The sequence below is a fragment of the Larimichthys crocea genome, chromosome XXIII, assembly GCF_000972845.2.
Source record: "Larimichthys crocea isolate SSNF chromosome XXIII, L_crocea_2.0, whole genome shotgun sequence".
NCBI lineage: Eukaryota > Metazoa > Chordata > Actinopteri > Sciaenidae > Larimichthys > Larimichthys crocea.
In genome coordinates, this window is record NC_040033.1 from 11,493,826 (window position 1) to 11,519,899 (window position 26,074).

Sequence of the window (26,074 nt, forward strand, 5' to 3'; positions counted from 1 at the left end):
TGATGTGTTCATAACGTGACATGAATACATAAATCAAATAAATTAGGCATGAGTGATAAGACTGAAAAATGAGTGCAGGTAGGGGGGAAAAATATAAAAAGAAAGCTCATAAGTACTTATGTGTGATTTTAATCTAAGGGCACTTGAGTCTTTTAACATGGCTCTTTGCCTGTAAGCTAAACCCCATTGAATGTTGTTTTATCAGATAGTAAACCATTCAACACAGTGTATTCCCCCAAATGGCTACATAATTGGACTTGCAACACATTATTGGTTAAGTGTCATACAGTATCAATATTACAGGGGGCCATAACACCTTAGTGCAATTTAGTACCTTAACAAACTACCTCATCATCGCCTGTTTATGTTGGAAAATAACTTATTCTTATTAACATCATGGTATAAAGCTCATCTGTCATTTGGACTTTTACTTTTCTTAATTACGTTCAATTAATTCTGCTACTTTTACAGTCAGTGTTGCACACCAATTTAAATAGAAGTGCCTCTTCTTTCTTCTGTGGTCATTTGTGAGAGGAGGAAAGAATTTCCCCCATCACTACAACCCTCCCAGGAATGGGCAAGTTTTGGTTTCCTGTCCAAATGATTAATCTTTTATATTATTTCACAGAGGGACTCATAACACCATAACACTACCTGTGGACCCAATTACACAACTGACAACAGTATCAATGCAACTCTCTGACTTATGGCAGCATAAACAAGGCCTTTGTGCTACATCAGCATAAGTGATTTACAGAAACGACCTGCACAGATAAGAAGGCCAGAATGAGTGAATAAAGATGTATTTTTGGTGATGTCACTTTCTCTCGGGAAAGATGCAAATCAGGGAGAGAGCTGATAACAATGCACAATACATAATTCTATAAAAACCCTGGTTTGTTTCAGATACTTTTCTGCGATAATACAAAGTAAAAGCATGTGTTTGACAAACATATAGTCTAAAATCCTTTTAATATTGCAAGCGGGCGGTTGTGTATTGTGGAAAACCAGAACATAAAAATAGCACTTTCAGCTTCAACAAGTCAAGTGCAGACTGAAGATACTAAATGGCCCACCCCAAGCCCAGCTAATATCCCAGCTACACCACAAGTGACTTCATTGCTATTCATACAGTGGTCTCTCCTCCCTTTCTCCTGTCTTTTACTTCAATGTACAACTGACAATGATCACTGGAACACGCTAGAGGTGCCACACCTGCTCTGATTACGTAAATGCTTACTCTCATAGGACAGCTCTTGACAGTACAAACAGGCCAAATTGCCAGCCTAGATGTTTTTTGGGAGCAATTAGACCAAAGTGCATTATATTCACATTATCATGCTGCCACAAGCACTCTGGGTTAAGGTGCAGCACTGAGCATCTTGTCTGCCCTGCAAGGCAGCATTATTCACACTGATGAATGCTGATGAGTATGGCGCAAACCCCTGAAATTTGGAGGTTGCGCTCAAGCTTGTGCTGCAAAGGGATGTGGCATGTCTGTATTTGGTAAACAATGATGCTGAGGTGTAGAGTCAAAGCGGAGTCAAGTGCTGCTGTGTTTTTCCTCTCTGTCTGCCTGAGGCGGCGTACGTGCTTTCGCTGTACCCGGACGACATGATTGCGAGAGCAATTGACCAGCAGTCGCAGCTGAGATCCCAATAAAAATATAAAAACAACACCCATTCAATTAGTGATCCATGGCCCTGGATGTATTATGCAAAAATAACCAACAGGATGGAGTAGTAATCAATCATGTTTGTTTGTCCCATGCTAACAGCAGCACCACTTTGGCCAGAGCACCTTGGATAGGCACATTAAGAAAACAGGTACATTTTTTAAAAGGTAGAAAGCAGTGTTGTGTTGCTTAGATAGAGAGGGACACAGCATCACCACCGAAAATACACTACACTTAGAACCAGGTTTAAGTAGACACAACATGGTACGGACTTAGACCAGTAATCCCCTGGGACTCTCTGCGTGTTGTCTTTTTGTACAACAAAATACCAAAGCGTGTACATGTTCATTGTGTGGCATGTATTTTTGACATGTTAGGTGTCGTTGGCAGCCCCAGAGGTGAACAGGTGTGTTTTGCGGGATGAATGAAGAGATGACATAGATTAATGACTGGGGTCTGCGTAAGACCATTATATTGAAGGCCACTGCTGCCCACTGTGGGTGGGTGGTTGTGTGGACCTTGACATGGCCAGCAGCTAAAAATAGCCAAAGAGAATAAACAGGCTGCTGCTATGGTGCGTTTCTTCCCTCGTATTGACAAAAAGACACACACACATGCGCGTACAGACGCAGCCGCACACACATTTGCACATACTGCACTGTACACTTGCAAAGTCTTCAAACTCACAGTTGGTGGCCTCGACGTGGGACATCCTCAACTTTAAATTTTACAGAATTATAAATGACACCTCTGAAAAGCCTTGCTCGGGCAGCAGAGAAATAGTGAGAGTGGGAGAGAACTAATGCTTGCATTTTTAACCTTGCCCACCTACTCTATGTCTTCTTTTTTTTTTCTGTCCTTACAACTATTCAAATCTATTGCAGCTTTCTAATAATAGAAAGGTGTCCCACATAGATTGAATGCTTATTATTGTAATTTAACTGAATGTGGCTTTTTGCTCTCCCCCATCCCGCAGGAGCTCACAGCAGCCTAAATTACAGCCATCCACGTTTCTTTCTCTCCCTGTCTCTTCCGCCACACACAGACCCATTTTACATGCAAGGCTGCACGGCTTGTTAGCTTAAATCTGCTGTTTTAGGAGTACCTTTTTTCATGCATATATTCATACTCTAAAAGCCAAATACAATTTATAGCATATTCTTTATCTAGAAGCAAATACATTCCAGTCTCTTACAGGGAAGCTGTAAATGATATGTGCATTGCTCTGTCTAATGAAGGTGTTATGAACAGATGATAGTGTGTGTGTCTCTCATGTGCTGACAGCGTCAGAAGCAGGAGCTGTGTGGATTGCAAGTGTTTGCACGGTGTTGTTTGGATGATGGAGTGGACACATTTTATGACAAATTAGAAAGGGAAAATACAGCAGGCAGTGACGGCTCAGGGATGAGGCAGCCGGTGTATCAGTCAACTCTTTTTTGGCCTGAGATTGATGAGAGCATGCTCACAAAGAGAGAAGCTGGAGATGACTCTTGAGTTAGGTTAGCTCCTCACCTCTGAGTCCTTCTTTGCGGCTTACTCTCGCAGAATACGCTGTGTAAAACTTCTGCATTGCATTCAATCTCCATTATAACATCACGTTATCACTGTCAGGGTGTATAATATATTCTGATAAATACAGACAGCAAAGGTTAATTGACCACACAGTTGATTCAATCATTGTCAGCCACGCTAGCTCGCAAGTCTATCTGGTTCCATGGCCCAAAGTGTTTTTTCAGCATGATGCTACAATTTGAGTTGCTACGGCAACAACCCACACAAGCGCACATGCCCACATAGTACACAGGAATTTAAAAAAAAAAAAAAAAACCTGCATAACCTCATCTTATCTGTGAACACCCTCTAGGAAGAAAATCTTTTTGTAGTCTTTTGTAACCTGCAGTGCATCAACACATTTCTATATGGAAAGTTAGTAATTACAGATATCAAGCTGCTGCTAACTAGAGTTATTCCGCCTACATGGAGGGGCACCGGCTGCCTTCAACTCCCTGGAGAACCCGTGCATGCATGTGGTGTTAGTATAAGAAGTGGAAGCCTCCACTGCACAAAGTAGAAGCTGTGGTGAACAGTCCTGCTCTGCTGATTAATTTGTACCACTGCTACCTCACACATCATGACTCATAGGATGGCTTATTGGCTGTTTGGTAATAATTAATGGAAAGGGACACAGTCAATTGCCCTTAATCATTTCTCTGTGCCCTAAGTAATTAACGACTGTGTCATCAGCTGTTTTGTTGTCATCAAGAGAATAATTTACGTCTGTCAATTAAGGATTGGGGAGATGCTTCACAACTTTAGCCCTGAACACTGTGAAATTAATTTCATCATGATGCCACGGGAATCATAGTGCTAAGAGAAAAACTGTCTGCAAGCCGCATCTACATGGTAAACATTGTGTTGTTTAACTTCAAGTGAATTCCCGCAGCTCAGATGCATAATTTCACACGACTCCTATAACCCCCTTGCGCCCCCCTCCCCCTTCAAATCAAATCGGCATAGCAAAAACATACCTATGCTCTTAACACATTTAAATAATTCACCGGGTCCATATGTGATTGGCATAAAGATGATGGTGGTATCTGTATCTGCAGATCCGTGTGTGACATCCTGACGGTGCCAAAGCTTTTGACCTTCAAACAACAGTGACCACACAGATAAGACACAATATACGTGCACACAAAGGCTCCACTTAGTCAATGCGGCGGTATTGATCACTTGTCACTGGAAGGAAGCAACATGGCATGGAAATCAATTACACATATACAGTGTATAATCAAATTTCTGGAAAAAATGCTTGGCTAAGGGTAAATGTTCAACTGACAATAAGCTCTATGGGGAAATATCATTGTTGTATTGAGCCCTATTCATACGAACTGAGACTGAGACATAGAGAGTAGGGACAGGAGACCACTCAGCAGTCTAGGTAAGAATCTGAGGGATAATAAGAGATGCATAATTTAATATCTCTATTTATTATTTTAATCTCAGGGAGTGTGGAGCTCATTACATATTGACAGCTAATAGATAAGATGGGTTTTGATTACCTGACATGAGGTGTGTCTGACTGGGGTTACCGCTGCCTGCTCTCTCAAGTGGTCAAGAAAAAAGGGTCAGGGTTTCTTCTTGTCTTCTGTGGATCGGGTTACTTGCTGCGGGTCAAATGGAACATCTCAAATGGATGGTTAGCTGTTACCTTTGAGGTTTTAGCTGTTTTGCCTTTAATGGGTGTGTGTGCGCGTGTGTGTGTGTGTGTGTGTCTGTGAGGATGAGTGGGAGAGGAGAGCAATTTGTTGTGTTTATGTTGTTGAAAGATGCAAAATTAAATTGTATTTCCTATCAGGTTTTTTTTTAGTGGAGATTCTGCAAAGCGAATGGATGAACATAACATTTCATAGTCATTTCACTAAGAGTCGCCCATGGCTGAATTGTGCACCTAAATATCATTTGGCACTGCAAACACTTCAAAAGTAGCCTTGAAGGGGAACACTGAGATTATGAGAAGGTTATGGCCTGTGTGTGTGTGTGTGTGTGTGTGTGTGTGTGTATTATTGTTGTGTCTAATATGAAGATATACCAAAATAACTAAAACAATAAAAAGAAATGTAAAAAAATAAATAAATAAATAAAAATTCTCTCTGCGCCAACAATTATGAGCTGGTTTCATAATATACTATAATCTACCTAAATTGCTCTGAGGTTTTCACCTCTAGGATGTGGTGCAGCCCGTGTGTGTGTGTGTGTGCGTGTGTGTGTGTGTGTGCGCCCCTCTGCTCCTCCTTATGTAGTATAGAGCGGGACACTCCGCAGTTCGCTTATCCCGTTCCTTCCCGTTGCCTTTTACGCGCACGACGTCTGCAGTACAGTGATTCAGTGAGCCCCGTCTTCTCCCCCACGCTTGCAAGCTTTTGGATGAAGGCTGGACTCTTCGTGTTGTTTTCGGATGGCGAAACAGCGCTTGTTGTGCCCCTGTGATCATTTGTAAAGGAAGACATCCACGCTTTTTTTTCCTCCTCTCTTTCTTCTTTTCTTCTCGACTCATTTTTTTTCTTTAACAAAATGTGGGACGCGCGTTCTCTGCGCGGCGTCCGCGGAGTGCTCTCTTCGCTCGTAGCCGCTTGACTGGAGGGGGATCCCGGCTCCTTTTTCATCCTCTACTCCCTTAGGAACAAGAGGAGTTTGCATGCAAAAGGTGGTTTATCTCGGCAAGGTGAGAGAGTGTGTTTTTCTGTCACTTTTTTACAAATTTGCATGCCACTTTGAACAACAGAACGTGTTTTTTTCCAGTACAGATTAGGCTGATTTACATAGAAGGTGTTGGGACTATGAAAACCTTACAGAACAACAAATTCGTTGTAACGTTAACAGGTATGCAGTGTTTTTTGAATTTATAGCACTGCAGAACAAGTCAAGACATGTGGATTTAGCAACGTGATGCCTCTTTACATCCCATCATGGACACATCTACTCATATTGTTCCATCTGGATAGTAAAACTGGCTGCTGTGGAGCCAGGGTTTGCTACAAATAGTCAGGCAGTGCTAAATGTGACTAAAAACTGTTGCATTCAATCCTGATCTTAATCCTGTATAAGGATGATGTTCTTCATTAAAATCATTTAATATTAGTCAGTAAATACTTTAATATTTACAACTTTTTGTGCAATTTTGAGGACTTACCCAAGTGTGAGAGGCATTTTAATCCCTGTGTGAAAAATTGAAATAATATACATTGTGTTTTTCATGAGCAAGGGGTTTTATTAGTCAGTGAATGTGATTGTAAAGGTAAAACGTGGCAGGGCGAGACATTTAAAAATGACAAGTTCAATTAGAGTCGAGGAATTGCTGTCACACATGCCACCTCCATCCGAATAGTGAAAGCACGTCAATGGATTTGAAGGGCTTCCTTCTGTTAATTTGTTTCCTGACCTACCACTGAGTCCCATTTCGACCGATGGGCTGCATAGAAAGTAGTGCTCCAGCAGGAGTTCGTTGCCTCTCTACAGCCATAACAGTGCTGGAGTGGAGTGCAAAGAAAAGCAGCCATATTGACTGTTAAAATAAAATCATTGATTCTGCTGAATACCTTCTTAGAAATGTGATGAAAGGGATCGATGACTGTACAGCTGTTGCTATTTTTGACTGACAAATTGTGTGTGTGTGTGTGAGGACAGGTGAGCGCTGCTTCAGAAGAGCCTGTTTATTTTTTGTTTTTTTAAATGTGATTCAAACAAAGCATAGAAAGATGGTAAATGTTGTAATATGTCCGATTCTTAATGCTGATCTTGATGAACTTATGTTTCAAGTCTCATAAACTGTTTCTTTTGTTTTCTCAGCCATGGAGGGACTTCCCTAAAGAGGATCCAACATAATTCAACATTTTTAGACTTTTTATTTTTCTATTTTCCTTTTTTTTTTCCATCATCGTTACATCTTCCCAAATAAGTCTCCTCTTCCATCACCATGGCTGAGAAGATTGGACCAGCGGGGCTCAAGCCCACCAACATCCGAACCGCTCCCTCCCTGCCCCCTGAGCCCATCGACATCATCCGTACCAAAGCCCGCTCCCGCAGAGTCCGCCTTAACGTTGGGGGTCTGAACCACGAGGTCTTATGGCGGACTCTGGACCGGCTACCCAGGACCCGTCTCGGCAAGCTTCGAGATTGCAACACCCATGAATCCCTGATGGAAGTCTGCGATGACTACAGCTTGAATGAAAATGAATACTTCTTCGACCGGCACCCAGGGGCTTTCACCTCCATTCTGAACTTTTACCGCACAGGCAAGTTACACATGATGGAGGAGATGTGTGCCCTTTCGTTTGGTCAGGAGTTGGACTACTGGGGGATTGACGAGATCTACTTGGAGTCCTGCTGCCAGGCCCGTTACCACCAGAAAAAAGAGCAGATGAATGAGGAGCTGCGGAGGGAGGCAGAGACAATGAGGGAGAGGGAGGGAGAGGGAGAGTTTGATAACACCTGCTGCCCAGACAAGAGGAAGAAGCTGTGGGATCTCCTGGAGAAGCCCAGCTCCTCGGTGGCTGCCAAGGTAGGGAACCGAAACTGGAAGTGTGATCACACCGCCCCCATCTCACATTTCCTGATCACATTCAAAGCCGAACACTCTGCCTCATAACACATTACAAGCACACTTATTAAAGGCCTACACCCACCTGTAAAAAAAAAAAAAAAAAAAGCATGAGTTCATCAATTTGATTCCTAAACAGGCGTGTACTGTACTCTCATCAGGTGTTTCTTTGTGCCATCTGTCTGCTCTCCATCTTTGAAAGTAGCAACAGTTGTTAGGGATGAGTTAAATATAGAGAAAGCTGCAGTCTTTGGATAACAATTTGTGGGAATGTGACGGAAGAAAAAAAAAGCACAAGATAATAAGTGGAAGTAGATGTGTGACGTGCAGGCAAACATCATGGTAAAGTAGATTAGTAGATTTATAGTTCTGGCACTGATAAATTAGTAGTGAAATCACTGCGGGAGCTACATTTAGACTCCATTTGCTTTGACAAACTAATTGATAAGTGCGTCAGCTTCTCATGTTGCTTTTTGCAGGGTTAAAGTATGTCAGTGTAGACCGGATCCGTCAATGACTTGTGACACGCCACTTCTCTTCTCAACGGTACAGGTCTCTTTTCTGGTGCTATTATGTGTCAGTCTGACTCACTGATTGGATGCCCTCCTTTCTGGATGTGAGTGTGAGTCAGCGAAATGACATTAGGTCAGGGTGTCAAAAGTTTGTTGCAGGTGTGCCGAGGAATATTGTTGTTTCTGGTGCCGTTTACTATATTTACCTTGAGCGCATTTATTCCTTTTGAAAGCGAACTGAGGTAGTCATCAACCCTTTTCCCTTCCCACGCACCACATGTTTGGAAAAATGATACATCTTATAGAAGTCAAAGGACTGTGTTGCAATATCAAGGCAAGCTAAAATGATGACATCTCTTTCAACTCCACCTCCTCCTCATTCCATCCCCCGCTCTGGCTCAGTCCTCAATTAGGTAGGTCAACCTTGATGAAATCCAATCACTGGTAATTTACCTTTGGTCTCCAGTATCCTCATCTCATCATCGGGCAGTGCAGAGCAGGGCTGGGTGGGATTGTATTCCATGTCATGGGATCATAAATACAGGGTCCTCTGGGTGTGCGTGTGGTGACCAAAGCAACATCATCCTCCCGTTTGAGAAACGTGGCTCCTGATATGCTGTATGTGTTGCTTGGTGCATTGTTGCGGCCTCTCCCCTTGAAGCAAACAATGTTCTCCTTTGGCTGAGACAGTTTGAAAATCATGCTAGATTCAATTTCAGAGCCCTGGTTCCTCATGTAAAATTTATGGTGCAGTATTCAGCTTTAAAAAAGGCACAAACATGGTAAAGGTGCTGAATACATAAGATTCAGCTCCTTTTATAGTACAATATACAGTACATGTTGCTCTCTACCTCCCTGTGTTATTCCTGCATGGCTTGTTTTCAACTGGTGATTTGTGATTGACAAGGATCCCGCGTCAGCTTAGTAATTGTGTTCCCCAGTGGGGAAGCTGTAGATCATAAGAATCAATTACCATGAGGCTGCCAATATATACTATAAGCCAAACTCAGGTGACAGCGGTGGGATAATTTGATACAGTGCGTGATATTTAAAGTGATTTACCTCCTCAGTATGGTCCCTCATTCTCTACATGCTTCTCGGTATTGCTGACCTGTTCACTATCATGTGGGGGAAGCCTGTGAAACCTTAAAGGGATATCCCACCCTAATTCAAGTTGCATTGACATTCTGCTGAGTGCTCTACAAGGAGAGCTTGAACGTGACTCTAATGGCTCAGCCCTGTGATTGCACTAAGGTTATCCAGAGCTCAAAGTACTTTTGGAAATAGACTACCAGGGCTGCTCGACTGTCAGATGGCAGCTCCCTGAGGTCAGGGAAGCCTTTTATGGGGCATGCGCCTTGCCTTAGAACCCTTGAAAGCCCTTGACCAAGGAAATGCCATTATTAGGGTGGTACACAGCCGTGTGCTTTTATACAGAGCAACCTGAGCCCTTGGTCAAATGCAATCACAGAGTCTTGACAGAGTCTGATATTACCCCTCCCTCTCTGTCTGTCTCTTTTTCTCTCACCCCTTCCTTTTTCTCTTACGCTGGTTAATCAGACATTAGAGCTCAATGTGTGGCTTTGTGGCCTATGGCTCTCTCTGCCCTTAAATAAAGGTTAAGCATGAGAGAACTGACCTTTTCAGCAGGGTCAATCAAGCTAGGATTACATTCATTAGCGATAACAGCACAGCACGTTTTGGAAGTATGGGCAAACCTTGCAGAATGAAAGATAGAAACTATAAGCTGAGGTTGCACAAAAAAAAAACAATTGTAGAAAGCAGCAGAAAAGAGTTTAGAGGAAGCCACAAGTAAAGGAAGAGAGGTGGCGGAAATATAGTGACAGAGGAAAACCCTGAGAGAGAGAGAGAGAGAGACAGAGAGAGAGAGAGAGAGAGAGTGATGTAAGAGATGCAGTCATGTAAGTTAGGCCTTAGGATGCTGAGCTGGATCTTTGCAAACATTTCCCAATGAATAATGAATGCAGTGGTCAAAACAAAGAAGACACAGGCTAATGCAGTGGCTTCTCTGTGTTACTGCGTGACTTTTGGTTGAATGCCCCGTCGCGTGAGGAGGAGAAGGAGGAGGAGGAGGAGGAGGAGGCAGGGAGTTATCTTGTGTCCGGTTCTATCTGGTGCTTGGCTCGTCACAGGTGATCGTCCAGGAGGAAAAGTGAGAAGTCACCACAGGATCTCGTAAAACCCTGTGCTGTATAAATAAACATGCAGGAGCTTGCACCTGAAATATCCTTAGTTGAACTTCCACCACACATATGATCTGGAAACTTTACTGAAAATAGAATTTGGTTGATCACTTAAAAAACTTTAAGTGTCAACAACTTGCAGCACTTACTACATCTCTGTTCACCTTGAATATCTCCACTGTATTGGTAATCGGCTGTTACGTGTTACCATATTACATTATGTAAGATTAGAGTGGCAATAATGTTTATGAAAAAATATTAGATGGATGTTGCTTCCTTACCGTAGGCTATAATTTCTATTAATCCAGTAGAACGTGTCATCCTTGATATTGAGCCAGAAGGATTTGTGCTGCCCTGACCCTCTTTTGTTTACAATGAGTCACGGGTGTTGTTGTGCAGCAAATACACTTACCACAAGCTCATACGAGGAAGCCATATCCAAATTGCGGAGTCTGAATTACACTGACTTTCGCTTCCATGCTTCCCTGTGTAAACAGATCACCATTACCGATCATCATTCCTGCAGAGACGGTGTAACTGTGTAACCTGTAAATACAGTTTGTCAACTGTCTATGTTTTTCCACTGGAAGTGTCTTTTGTCAGCGTGACGGGAAATGTGATGAGATGCCTCAGATGCATTTATTTTCCGTGTTCTGATGAGCACAACGATATGCAGAAAGTGTGTAATACATATCAGGACCTCGACAACCATTTGCTGCACAACTAGTGATTTAGTGAGAGCTTCAGTATTAACATATGAGTCAGGCTGTGCTCCTGGTATCATAAATTACTGCTATTAGTTGTTACATGGATGCCTACAGTGCTCACTTTTAATAGGGTGGTTTGCAAGAGCAGCATCTTTTTTCTTTTGATTTGTGTCCATGCAGAGCTTTCCAGAATATTAACAATACCATATGAAATATTAAAAGCTGTACATCTATCGCTCTAAGATAGAAAACACTCCCCTGTTTCGGTTTTCTTTGCTTTAGAATCTCTTCAGTCTGGGCAGCCTTGGAAAAATAATGGCAGAGGATTCAGAGCATTTTAAAGAGATCAATGTTTCTACTTGCCAGACATTTCAAGTTGGCTTTTCTACCCCCACCTCCCTCCTCCCTACATCAGCCACGTCTAGCCTCGTGCTTGCTCCTAATGTGGATGTGCACCATCACTCTTTCCTTTATCTAATAATGTAGTCTAGCTAGTGGGAATGCTTAGCAGTGGGCCTGCATGGGCGCAGACTTGTGCTGTTTGGTCCTCCCACGCTTGGGAGCAGCCAAAGTCAGTTCGCCACAGACACTGTTGGTGATGATGACACGATGTGAGGAAGATGTAGCATAATAAGTTACAGTATCTGACACCCTAAATGCCAATCTTTGTGAACTGCCTTAATGCAGTGCAGCCATAAATGTACAATACCCCATTTTGTTAATTCATTATAGATTCAGGGATATGTGACACAGCAGAAGTGACAAAGTGAATGCATAGCTTTAAGCGTGACAGGAGTAAATTCAGTTAGCGCACAGAAACTCCACAGCTGTCTGCTGTTTCAGATCACTGCAGGCAGCCTCTTACTCTCCATCCGTCCGTTTCCTTCCAGGCTTTTACAGCACTGAAGCAAGCGTTTGGCCTTTAGCGTGTGTTGATAGTGGGAGAGTGAAAGATGAAGGGAGATGGGGATGGGAACAGTGAGGGAGAGGCCTTTAGTCAGCATCAAGTCAAATGTTTTCTACAGTATGTATTCCCAAGTCAAATTCAAGCAGCAGGTCCACTACCTTGTGTTTTAATATCATCCTTTCATCTCTGCGTGGATTGTGGTCAGACTTCAGAGAGTTAAATCGATAGCCAATGGCATTTTATGGAAGAATTGTTCTCAGCTTGTTGGACAAATGGATTTTAGTTACTATCTGCTTTCTTTTGTGAAAAAGCCTGCCCACTGGATGCTGCCCTTGACTACTGAAATCCAATTTTGATCTCCAGTGCCTTTAGGAAGTTATCAGAATGTATTACGGAAGAGGCGTTTGTCTTTTAGGAAGAGCACCACCACCCCATAAAGTCTTCTAGTTACATAAGCCTTCCACCAGGCCTCTAATCGGTACAGCCTAGTATTTAGGCACCAACACCTAAATCCTCTTTACCCCGCAATCATAATCAGATAAGAGTGAACCTCCTAGATTATAGGTGACATGAGTTCTTATAGTCCCTGCATGGGCAGAGGCAGCAACATTCATCATCTGGATGTTCCAGAGCATACTTTAACCTGCCCCCCTGTCCACCGCTGACTTTGTTTTCCCTCCATAAGTCTTTGGCAACATATGTTGAAATGAGTCCTCTAATGACTTGGTTCAGATTAGAAATGGCTATTAAAGGATAGGCCACAGGCTCTTAACTTGATACCAAGCAACAATTTGCACTTTGATGTCAGCTTTATACCTTCTATGCTGTGGCTGTTTCTTGTGTTGAAAGCATTTTAAGCGTGTCTTTTTTTTTGTTTTCATGAAAAATGGCTGATTTTTTGTATATACAGTGAATACTCGCTAGTTTGTTCTGCTATTTACTCAATCTAAACATGAATTTCCTCATATGGACAACAAACTGCACGAGTGGTGTAAGCAGTGATAGAGCACTTTCCACTCTCCGCAGTTGTGTTGGTGCTGTTTGAATTTATAGTTATGTTACTAAGCAGCAAATATAAACTTTCATAACAATCGAGTCGCACATTTACCAGACTGTGAAATACTAAAATCATTCTAAAATCTATGAAATTATGTCTTGTTGCTCAATTCTTGCTGTTGCCTTGTACATTACATTATATTCAGATATTAGATTCATGCTGTGGGTGCATTTCTGCTGAAGGTGCTGATGCATGTGCAATAATAACACAAACTGTATGTAGAAAATAATACACAAGGGAAGCATTAAATCAGCAGTTTATCTCACAAAAGCAGTTTTTAACTTAAATATTATCTCTTGGTGTTAAGAAATTATCTTGGTTTTACAGCAGCAGTATCCCAGGGTCATATTTAAAATGAAGAGGTTAGGACACTGCAGCCCTTTATTGATCGTACTGAAGTGTCTGTGAGTTTCACCCGCAGGGTTGCAAGCGAACATTTAAAGTGGGGCAAAGCGAGTTGTTGAAGACAAAGCAAGGGAAAGCTATCGATGCTTCCGACCCTTAAAATTGATCTGTCGAAATCATGCTGTATTACATTTTTAATTATTTCAGAAATGCTCATTGATCAGTGTGCGCTGTAATTGCAAAACACACCTCCATCCTCTTCTCTTGTTTTGCTTTGCTTTGCACAAATAACCCGTTGCTGCTTTCTTCCATTTTCCTGATTACCAGTGGGAACTTGCATGCAAAGGAATTACAGTCTGGATACAGCTCAGTGGCCCAGTGGTCTCTCTTAAGGCTTATTGTACTTGACCATGCATGTAGTGATTGTAGTTATCATCAAATGGAACTCCTAAGTCACGAATAATGTATACTAAAGGAATAAAGAAAGAGAGAACAAAGTGGCAAAGTGGATTTAGGATAACAAGAAAAACTCATTTTAACACAAGTCTAGTATAAACAACATGGCCAATACAAGCCAAGGCTAATGAGTGGCCAGATGGTGTGAGAAGCCTGATGGCTGAAGTCTCATTAGTAATTCTACTGTCATCCCCAGAATACACCCTCACATTTCCTAAGTGAACAAATCTGTTATGACTAAGGCTGCTACTAAGAATTGTTTTCAAAATGAGTTTATCAATATTTTTCAAGAAATTGTTTAGTGTATAAGTGGCTAATTTCCCAGAGGTAAGACTTTCAAATTGTTGTTTTGTCTGTCCAAGGGTCCAAAACCCAGAAATTGAATTTATTGTGCTTTGAAACAGAAAAAAAAAACATTGATTCCCACATTTCAGAAGCCAGAAGTAATTTTTTTCTTGATGAATGCTATATAATTTCTGTCACAACATCTCCACATGAAAGTAAACAGTTGGCGATTTGCACATAAAGCAGAGATGGAGTTGTGTTTGTGTCTACCAGATGAATACAAGAACAATATTCACTCGTTTCTTTACCTCTGTTTCACTGTCCCCCGACTCAACTCAAGCTGCTAAATACCACTATGCTCACCAGCTAGTCGCCTACTTTAGGGTTGGACAGGTACCTTAAAATAAAACCTTTTCCCCCCAATAAAAACAGCTGTTTGCTGCAGGCTAGAACAATTAAAATGAACCAAAAGTCAAGTTGAGGTCCAGACAAGCAAAATGAGTAAAAAGAAACTAAAGAGAGCTAACAAAAGCCGCAGAGCCAGTACTTATTTCTCTGTGGGCTCATCATTATAAACATAAACCATCTTGCAGAGAGGGTTCTCACTTGCAAGTAGTTGTGCGGTCCATTGTAAATAGAATAATATTGATTATAGCCCATTTAAGTAAGCATTATTGATTTTCCATAGCCTGTCATTTCTTGTTACACACTCTCTATGATGCCTGTCCAGCCTGCAAAAAGTCCAGGGGATGTAGTTGGCAAAAAGCCACAGAGTTGAGCGCCGTCAGAGCGAGACATAAATCCCACTGAAGGTTGGGAGTGGCTGTAGACCAGCAGCGAGCAGCAGCGCTGGCTGGCACTGCCAGCCTGAGTGACACTCTGGATAAGAGGCTAATGTGTTCCTTCCTTCTCTTGCCATCCTCATCTCCTTCTTGTCCTCCTGCTCACTGCCTGCACCTTTGCTTGTTGTGAGTTTTTTTTTTTTGCCCTGTTTGCCTCGTTCCCGAAGTCATCAGAAATAGGGGGAGATGGAGAGAGGACAGGGAGGGTGGAAGGGGCATCATTCTAAATGCTATGAACACCGGGTCTCTATTACGTGCTTCAGTGAACCCCCTTTGCACACAAACACACACTATGTACTCGCAGCTCACAGTTAGTTTTCCACATCTCTGCACATACATACAAATGGATGTGCTCATATGCATGCACACACACACACACACACACCTTCAAATACTGCTGAGCCAGCTTTCTGTGGGTGCCACAACACAGCGAGTGCCCCGCTGTTGTCTCCCTCACTCTTCCCATGCCATCTCTCTTTCAATATCACTTCACCTCGTCTCCATTGCCTGTTTACCACCAGCAGCTGCTTTCACAGCCTCCCTTTGCATTGGCTTTTTTTATCACCAGCACCCCACAATCCAGACCCTCCCGCGCCCTTTCATCTCCCTACTCTGTCTTCCCCTTCCCCTCCGCATTTCTGTCTTTATTTACTCGCAGGGTGAAAGCTGAATTGTGATCACGCTCACCGTTCCATCTTGGAAGCAGCAATATGAGAGCGCATTGGTATTCATTGTGCTGTTTTTACATTTGGCTCCATATCAGTCATGTTTATGATTCAGTACCACCGGTCAGAGAAGTACTTCCTCAGGTGTCTCCACTTCCTTTGTGCATGCAGAGCTGCAGCACGGAGGGTGCTCTGCTGCCTCTGGACGAAATGTACAAACAATCTTGACATTTTGAAAAATGACTGGTGGAAAAGCAAAAACTAAGTAATGCATATTGAGATCCTTCATTAAGAAAAAAGGGATATCCTTCGGAGTCCTGGCAGTCTTCACTGACCAAGAAAAACCCTCCAAGGAGCTCTTGAAAGGCAAAAAAAAAAAAAGAGAGAACGTGTAATCAACTTCATTTTACTTGTTTCCTCGGAAATGCTGTGTTTGCGTAGTTTCCATGGTGACCGTGGTGTGCCATGGTGACTTATCGACACCCAGGGAGCAATTCATCTCTATACAGGCTGTGTGTGAGGCAGAGCAGCTGGTACCACAGCCCCCACAACCAGCCCCAAATGCAAATGTAAGGGAAAAAGGCGTCTGCTGTACAGTTCAGGTCTCATTGACTTAAAGCTGCCCTCAGATTGAACGCTGTGTCATCGGGATCATTTTCTTCTTTTTTTCCAGTTGAAATGTTTTTGGTAATTTTCTGTTTGGTGTCATTTCTCCCCAATGCTTTAATAGTTCTCACTGACACCGAAATTACATCCCATTGTGCAGTGGAGTGTTCAAAATGAGCTCACACATATTCGGCGCAGTCACTGCTGTGATATGATGAGTGCAAAATATCGTCAGGTTTTAATTGCACCATAATGCGATAATCTGCTCTCCTCTGTTTGAGACGGGAGGAGAGGAAAGATGCGAGGAAGTTTGGGGTTTGTGTTTATGTGAAAGAAAGAAGAAGATTGGTGTTCTCGCCGGCAGGCTCTACAGGCCAATCAGAGGGTCTCCAGAGCATCAGCAGCAGAACAGAGACTTGGTTTTGTAGGACAGAGGAGATTAATTAAAAACCTCTGCTCTATGAAGGAGCCTCCGAGGACGTGTAAGAGAAAAGAGACGGATAGCACAGATCAGTGGGAGGTTGAAAAGGGTTGAAGCCACTTGTTAGCCACTGCCTCATAGAAACTGGGTGACGAAGCAGAAGTTATTGTGATTGGGCATTTCTTTATTTCCCTCTCATCACCTCCTCCTCTTCCTCCCCCTCCTCCTCTTCTCTAGTCTTTAGCTTTTCCTGTCATTTTCCTATTTTAGCTCCTCTGTCGGACCGCCCCCATTTTCATACACCGTCTTCCCCTCTTTCTCACTTCGCTTCTCTCTCATGTCATCGTGTTGTTGGCGTCACCGTGGGCTGTGCTGCCAGCTGTTTGCTGTCTCCAAGCGCCCCAGGAAGTGACAGAAGAAATTATTATATCTCCTGCTCTCTGTTGTGTGTGTGCGTGGGCCTCCCGCATCTTCTGCTGAGCCACAGGAGTTCCTCAGTGCTGACCACAGTAACTCTGCCTTACTTCAAATGCTTTAATGCACCTTCAATTTTCAGTTTTTCTGTTTCCTAAATACAATATTCTCTTACGCAGTCATAAAACTTTAAGTGCTATATTTAACAATTTATGCCCAAGGCAGGAGAATTTCTCCACTTCTCAATTTTTTGGAGTTATGTGCCAATGTTATTTTAGCTACGGACAAGGCGTTAGGATTGCGGTGTTGGTCTGCCATGGTGATATTGAAGGAAGTATCTCAACAATAGCAATGATGTACAGATAATGAATAATAATATGTGATAATTTCCTAAATTTAATCATGACTTTTCAGTTAGTTTGTGAAATATTAGACAAAAAATGAATAGCTTTTCTATCCATTCCATTCTCCCAGTGCTGTTTTCATCAGAGCCATTCATCAATAAATCAATCAAACACATCACTAAATGTGTCCTCAATTGGAACTGTCCATCTGTGTGTCGAGACAGGATAGGCAAGAGGCATTGATACATTCCTTTAGCTCCCTAGTGTGACTAATCAGCTTACTGCCACTGGGAGGAAGGACCCGGCATGCCCGAGGGCACACAGGGACGAAGACAAACACTCACACCATGTGACTGATGTCAGTGTCAGGAAGCCAAGCTGTGGGCCAAAGGATCAGCGTCTGACACACCTGAAAGGTCACACTGCCTTCTGGTTTTCTCTGACGTATGTGCAGATGTGGGTCTGGTCCCCTGTCTGTTGTCACACCTTTAAAATAAGTTTGAGTTGTCTTCAAGGTTAAAAAAAAGGGAAGTAACTCTGAACCTCTTCTGAAATGCTGTCAGATATATCACAGCACAATTTTTTTGTTGTTGTTGTACTGCCACCTAAAGTGGGATCTGTCCTCCATCACTGTGGGATCAGGGAAGATTTTGGTCTTTTGGGTGTTGACATTTGGTTGAAGCCTTGCCAATCGATATGATGGCTCTAAGGTATTGACCGGTGTGCTGAAAGGCCTACCTGTCTCTTTGTATTTCAGAGCACAGGGCTGTGTATGTACAGTGCAAGTGTCAACCAAGTACCACCACTGGCCAAACACACTGTGGTTGTACTGGTGATTTTACACGCTTGCTTGTTTCTGATATTTGCTGTCTCACTCCCTCGGCTCCAGTAGATATTGTGTATTTATGTCTAGATTCCTTTATTTATTTTTCTGAACTCTGTGCTACTTTTACAGCAGCTCAGCTCTTTTCTTTGTGCCTGTTTGTGATTCACCTTCAGTGACTCACTGTTAACTTGATTCTCTTTATAACCTTCTTTGATTATCCACATCTCTTGTGTGAAATATACTTGTTCGCTGCTTCTCTGCCCTTCATTTTACCCTGGTGTTCTCCAATCACTCACCCTTTCTCCAAAAACACTTGTTTCCTTTTAAGTTTCATCTCTTCCTTCTTTAAAAATGCCCTTTCATACAAAACTAATAAATATTTATGGGACTATTTGTGTTTAATTTTGCGATGAATGCTGGCATACAAATCAGCCATACTAGAACTCTGAGTTCTGCCTTGCACCTGGACTTATTGGTGCTGGCCAATCTTTCTGGCACTTGCCCAACTAAAGATTTTCAAAGCCTACTTGTTTTACAATAAATCCCCCTTAAGTAGCGTGACAGTATCTAAAGGCCACCTAACACTCTTAAAAATCCCTACTTTTGGCCTCCTGTTCTAAGGTATTGAATAAGGTGCCTGGAAGCAAATAACAATACTAATATTGATGGATGACTGTTGATACAAGGCAAAGTAGCACCGGGCTTTGTCACATTTCCAGTCTTGCTATTCTTGCCTTTTTGCGTGGTTTCTTTCCACCACTACCCCAGTAAGTCGTTTTGCTCTATTTGGATCACACTAATACCGCCTTAAAACTGCATTAATGTTGCATAAAAGTCATTTTATGCCACAGATAGACACCATAAAGATTAGTATTAAGACTGCTTAACACTTAGAGGCAGATGTAAAGGAAAGATCACTTCTAAAAATACCAACAAGGCAGCCAGTCCTGCCACATTAGTGTACAACACAATGAATAAAAAACAACAACTATGCGGAGAATCAAAAGACCTGGAAATCTAGATTTTCTCTTCACTTGTTAGTCTCGGTGAATATGCGGAGAGATTAGCAGGTCTCATTTAAACATATAGCTGCATTGTGAATGGGTAAAGGCTAATGCGGATTATAATGTGAAGCATTAAATCGGCTAAGGCTGTGATTCATCCACCCTTGGATGCATGATTCATCTCCTCTGTTATTACTTCAATATGTATTTATTCCCTTTCTTCACATGTCACAGCTGATGAAACTGGCCTTTAATCTTTGTTAAATTCAGCTGGGGCTGAAGTAGAAATTTATAAAGTGACGCACTTCCAGGGTGACCTTTTGGCTGTGTTTGCGTGTCTCAGAAGGCATATTAATTTCATTTTCAAGTAGTCCTTAGCACACAAGAGTACATGCGCACAGATGAATGCATAAGTACAGACATAAGTGAATGAGGAATATTTAAACAAGACAAATTAAAAATAAAAAAAACAAAAAATGGTGTCAGTTTCAAATTTGTAGTAATTTTCTTCAGAAGAGGTGCAAAGATGTTATCGTAAAAAGATTCATATTTATCTGTATTTTCTTTGGCATGTCAATTTATTTAACCATAAAACATTTATTTATTTATTTTCTTTCATCTCAGTACTCCACTTAAGATCCACTCCTTCACTTTGCTCTTATATCTTTGAGTTTACCACCAGACTTACAGGTTTATACCGTTGATGGATCTTCTCAGAGTTGGAGGAATGTGCCTGGAGAAACAGCGCTCACTTTGGCACTGGAAAGTTGTGACAGAGGAATGCTGTTTACATTTAATAGTTTAAAAGTTTAATAAATATTAATTTAGAAATGTTTACCATTTTGTCTTGTTTAAGTGGTGCGCCGATTTAATCACGACGGTGTGATTTGTCTTAGGAATTTGCAGAATTTTCTTGTGTTCACTGTTTCCTAATCGAAAGACCAAGTCTGTCTTCGTGCATGGATTAACTCTGGTGTTGAGAGGTCTAAATCCTACCTCCTGTCTGTCTGATGGAGTGGCAGACACACCCCCAACCTGATGTGCCACTACCCTAATCCCCTCTGACGACACCACAGAGTCTGAGGACAGAAATTAACTGTCCTGTTACATTGCGTCCTGCCTGACTGTCATCGCAGCAATCACGTGCTCGTGCCGATGGCAAATCAATTAGCACTGATGGCATATATCAGATTAAGACTAAACAGGGCCAAAGGCGGGCTCATTAAAACGGTTGTCTGTTCAGCTTGTCTGATAGAAGGCCAAAAAGAGGCTTAATGGGGGAGGGTTAGAGTTGTTGAGGGACATTGTGGATTGCCGGGGTTCACAGCCTAATCTGAAGCGATTGGCTTCTCTGTCTCCAGGCTGAACAAAAATCAGGGGTAGGAAAAGGTGGAGGTGGACATGAATTTAAAATAATGTGTATTGATTAAACTTAAAGCAGCTTTAATAAACATTCTTGTGCGATGGGTCAGATGTGAAATATGAAAGGTGTTGCTTGAAGTGACCCACAGACAATTATCACCCGTCTCTGTTGTTTTCGTTGCTACTGTTGCACCACAGCAAGCATCTATTTTAAAGAAAAAACTGGGTCACCTGAAACACAATTCCAAATCACAGTAATGTAAATTTTGCTCTGTATCTCATGGCTTTATAAATAGGCAATTGATAGCCATATAATTGTTATATTGGAATAGTAAACTGGAAAAATGTATTTGTATTTTATGTATTTATACAGTGCTTTTCTGGTTTGCTAGCTACTAACTGGACTCTGCCATAACATACTAAGCATGCTTAAAATACCTTAACCTTATCTTATTTGCCACAACCACAATCTCCTAAACTTTGCTTTTGGTATTTGTGAAATCATTCAGAATCCTCTCAGATGATAGAATTATTCAGGCACCAAACATACAGACATATTTGTGTACATACAGTAAATGCATGTCCATTTGTATTTCAGTATGTGATAATGTCCTTGTTTACATGCACGTGTGCCCACATTTCTGCCTTTTTATCAGGTGGGCAGCCTGTAGCAACAGACGAGGTATAGGAATCTTCCCATTGGTCCCCACAGGGCCCTGCACTAAAAGATGCGGCGTACACAGTCTGCAGATTACATTAGTGCGCACTGCATACGTGTGTGTAGTGTGCATGTATGTGTTCCCGACTGTGTAGAAGTGCAAATGCAGCACAACGTAGCCAGCCATGTAGAACATTGCATGGACAGCACCGTGCAAAAGCACGTTGCAGTTCGAATGCTCTGCAGCAAACGTGGAGCTCTATCCACTCAAATAAATACCATCTCAATAGTAAATGTCAAACAATTTCCTTTTAGTTCTTTGTCCTAAATTAAACATGAGCTGTGGCTGAGCGCGCGGACGTTTTGCTGAGACAGTTTTTGTCTATCAACTTTAATAGTATGATAATGAAATCTCCAATCTTATCAGCCGTAGATATCTGCTCTGCGCTCTTACAAACCACTCATTTGTATCTTGTAGCACCAGCAAAGGAGGACATAGTAGGGGAGATGTACGTTGTTATGAAATATTGATAGCCAGGACATTTACTAGAATGGCAACAAAGTGCTCACACACAGAAACAGGGAGCTTTGGCTAAAGAAAATGAAAGCTAGAGCAGGGACTGGGAAATACCATTGGCAGAGAGAGAGAGAGAGAAGTGAGGTACAGTTTATCAGAGTCACACACTGCAGCAGTTGGAGGGATAAAAGCATATTAAGAAGAAGTGCTGTAGACACAGCTTCACAGGGATGGAGCTCTGGCTAAGGTTATGACTCTGTGACCATAACAGGGACGTGGCTTCTATCCACAAAATTTTATACTGATCGCTTCAGGGCTTGACTCGACTCTCCTGCTTGCAAGTGCAGCCAGCTCGCAGAGTGTCTGTTGCTAGGCCACATAAGACTGAACATAAGAGAAAAAGGTGCTACTGAGGTGCAATCAATAGTCCCTAAATAATTTCCTAACCCCATTTATTTGATGTTTGGTTCGATCCAAGGGTTTCATCAATATTGCTGTCAAATGAAATAAGGTCGCATTCTGCGATGTTAGCCTCTCTCTCTCTCTCTCTCTCTCTCTCTTTTGGTCACTGCAGATTGACGTAAATGTTTAATGGCCGTGAGTGTACTACTCTTGATTGTATAGTAGCACAATAGAAAGCCTGTTTTATGTGTGTCCCCTGTTTTTTGAACTCCTTTTCACCTGACCGGCCTTCTGGCCTTTCTTAATTTAAAGTTCAAAGCTGAGGTTGTACCTTGTGTCTGTGTTAGAGATATTTGAGGCAAATTTGCATTTAGCTGACGAGGCTGAAAGTGTAACAGGGAATAATGTAGAGTAGTACAAACAGTGTAAAGTCAAGGTGTCAAGTTCATTTTGGGACTGGGACACTTGAGCTGTCTACACACCGGGAATATGTAATCTGAAATATGAGCCAGCGATCCACTGTACCTGCACACAGGATGATGCCCTAAAATACCAGAATATCAGTTATTTGAATCCCATTTTGATTCCTTCAATTTATTTCTACATCTCTATTCAACCAGATACTTTATCTGTTTCTATCTTCCTTTTCTTCCCTTGATGCCAGTCCCTTTTTCTGGCCTCTATTTGCTTCCACCCACACACCCACTATTCTCTGCTCCTCGATCCAGCAGAGAAAACTGCCCTTACTTCTCCCCAATGTAACCTCTATTACCCCAAATATGTTTAGGTTTGTACTTAGAGCTGGTTAATATTTCACGTAATTGTGAAAGTTAAGTCTGGAAACTTTAGGGTTGAGGGTGGTTTTAAATGTGACCCTGTTTGGGTGAGTGCATCTCCTATCCCTGAGTGAACTGTGAATACAGGCCCGTGGTGCGGCAAGATTGCAAGTCATCACACTACCTAATCTGATGCACGTAAGACAGTTTAGGCAAATTAGCAAGTGATCTGTGCGTACGCCAGTACTAATCTGGCATAAACGTAGAGTGGACTATTTAAAGTTCAGTTTCCACTGCGACAAGTCAAATTTAGCACAGCCACAGAAGTGTATGGATATCACTTTATCATCCTGATAACTTAATCCCTTCGTTGTGTAGTCACGCAAGAGGCAGAGATGGAGGGGATGGATTTTGGAGGTGGGACGGGTGTGAGCGTGTATTAATAAGCTCATGGAAGTCTGGCTGGAGCAGAGCAAAAGGAAAACACTGCATACTTCTGGTGATATGGGAAGGTGATGGAGAGGGAATGACCGTGATGGGATTTGATAGTGATGGAAATGCAACTTGTGTTTATGCTCCTGGTGAAAAACAGGTTAAAAAATGTTCTGAGAGAATGTGAAACTTGTCTGGGTTGAAAGTTGAAGCAGCTTCAAAGGAGTGCTCGCCTCAGATAGTGGGGTGTTTAAACACAACGCACTCCCACACATCTGCTTCCAAGGAACTGAGCAACCCAGCGAAAGTGATGTTTACTTTATTCCAAAATACACTCTCAGGCTACTGGGATATGTGTATGAGGTTGTGTCTTTGTGCGAGTGTGGTGTGTACATTTCTCCGAGCACTATCACTACTCACAGAGCCACTGATTAGCTTTTAATCAAGGCCTTTTGCTGCAGTTTCCATTTGACTCTAATATAATTATGCTTATAACCTCATGCAGGGCTGTATCATTGTCGTATTTATTGCAGGACCTGGTAGGTGAGGCGGTATATGGGAAAGCTTGATGAAGTGTAGCACAGGAAACAAAATGTAAATGTGGGGGTGTTTGATAAATAAATGAGGAGAGGCATAGAGCAAGATCAGAGGAAGCAGCAGAAAGTGAAAGAGTGAGATGAGACAAAGAAACGAGAGATGGTGGGATGGAGGGTGGGGGGGGTGGCGGTGGACTAATGTGTCCTTCATGGGGTGAGGCTGGACAGAAATGGCTCTGTGTGGAGCTAAATTGACTCCATTACAGGAGCAGTGCGCCGGAAAGCATCAGTGACATCACCCACCCATCCCAGACAGGCAGTTACAACTCTCAGAGGGAATGATGGGAGCAGCCTATCTGCAGGATGCAGCATCCTCTGTGGTTTAGGCGTGTGTTTACTGCTGCTTTGCATGTTTTAACATGCAAAACAGCAACAACATGGAGGTAAACATGTGAGATGATCTCCTACATGCTTGTGAGCCAAGAGCTACAGGAAATATCTTTACAACAAATATCATAGGCATCAAACATATTTCCGCCTGTTTTACTCTGGCGTAATTTCACCTCCAGTCAAATATACATGCAAATATTGATATCTGACACTTGAAATAGATGCAGTACATGTACTGCACTTTGTATGAACTCATTACTCTTTGTGCACTTTATGCATCAGAAGATTTATCACCTGCTGGAATACAGCTATTTGCAGATAAACTCATTTATCAACCTTCCGAGGAGTAAACACATGATATTAGGGCTGCAACTAATAATTCTTTATATTATCGACAAAACTGTTGATTATTACTTCGGTTTGATCATCATCATCATTTGATCATCTAGTAACAGTGAATATTTGGCATGTTTGCTCAAAATATGATATATATGAATATAATATATGAATTTGCTTTCTGCTTGATCTGATGCATGATCTTTTTCTGATGCACAGCACAAATTAGTTCAGATGATTTTGCATAAATTTGCCTCATCGAAATATAATACGTATCCAGTATTGGAAAAAAAATAATCTTATTGACGTTATAATATTGAATTAAATCATATCTATAAGCCTGGATAATAGGCTCCCTTGTGACACGATTACATGTCGTCATGTCACCTTGTCATCGTATCTGGTGTCACGTCCGGTATATAGCTGCTGAATCTTGCCTGTACGTTAGACCGCGTTTCACAGAAAACAGGTGCAGTTTTGGTGCGACGCATTCAACCATCAACACCTGCACTAAAAGCAGAACGACTAAATACAAAATGTAGTTAAAATTCTGTGCTAAATCCTACCTGCCAGCCAGGATCAACAGCAACACGCTGGAATCCATATCGGCTCTGTTACAGTGTCGGGTTGCTCATGCACCGGATTAAGAGAAGGTCATGCTACCACAAGTATGGGAACCACATGCCATTGTGTCATGATGTTTTGTGTATTTGTTCTCTAATACACTATATGTTTATGTTGATTAACTAAGCCTCATTATTGATATGTTGACAGATATAGTGCTTCAGATAATCTCTTGTCCCCCAACTCAGCTCCTAATCTGGATCAATACAATTTATGTGATAACATTAACTTTATCCTGGTTTCAAATTTCATATTTTACATTTCGCCATTTAGTTTTGCTACTTGATGCTTTACACTGTGTTCCAACTGTTGACTCATACCAATGGGGGCTTCCTCTGAGTTCAGACCCCTCAGCGTTATTTATAGACGCAGAAAAGACAAGAAGGAAGATGTAACCAAGACAACAGTGGATACTTTCACACTTCACACTGGATTGGGCTGAATGGAAAAGAAAGCATACAATTATGTCTCTTCTCTTACTGTGATACAGCTGCCTGATTATAGAGACAGAACATGCACAAGCTGGTGAACACATCCAAACAGAAGCAACTGTGGAACAGAGTGCGCAACACCTTTCACACACTAACATCTCGTAAAAGTAATTCCACTAGTGTTCAGTCTCGAAACAGCTTCTCTGTCAGGTTTGTGCCAAACTTACACAAAACTGTGTT

General features: G+C 42.0%; 1 protein-coding gene across 2 annotated transcripts in view; it reads left to right on the top strand.

The window, feature by feature from the left end:
* The window catches only part of kcnb2b (potassium voltage-gated channel subfamily B member 2b), a 110,287-nt gene that overhangs the window by 23,340 nt on the left and 60,873 nt on the right, over nt 1–26,074 (top strand). Inside the window, exons 1-2 of one of the 2 annotated variants that reach the window (XM_010733883.3) lie at nt 5,278–5,900; nt 7,025–7,736. In XM_010733883.3, coding sequence (XP_010732185.2) covers nt 7,152–7,736 — 585 coding nt within the window. In that variant the 5' untranslated portion in view covers nt 5,278–5,900; nt 7,025–7,151. Of the gene's footprint in view, nt 1–5,277; nt 5,901–7,024; nt 7,737–26,074 lie in introns of those variants that run through there. The other variant, XM_027274357.1, reaches the window with a different exon arrangement.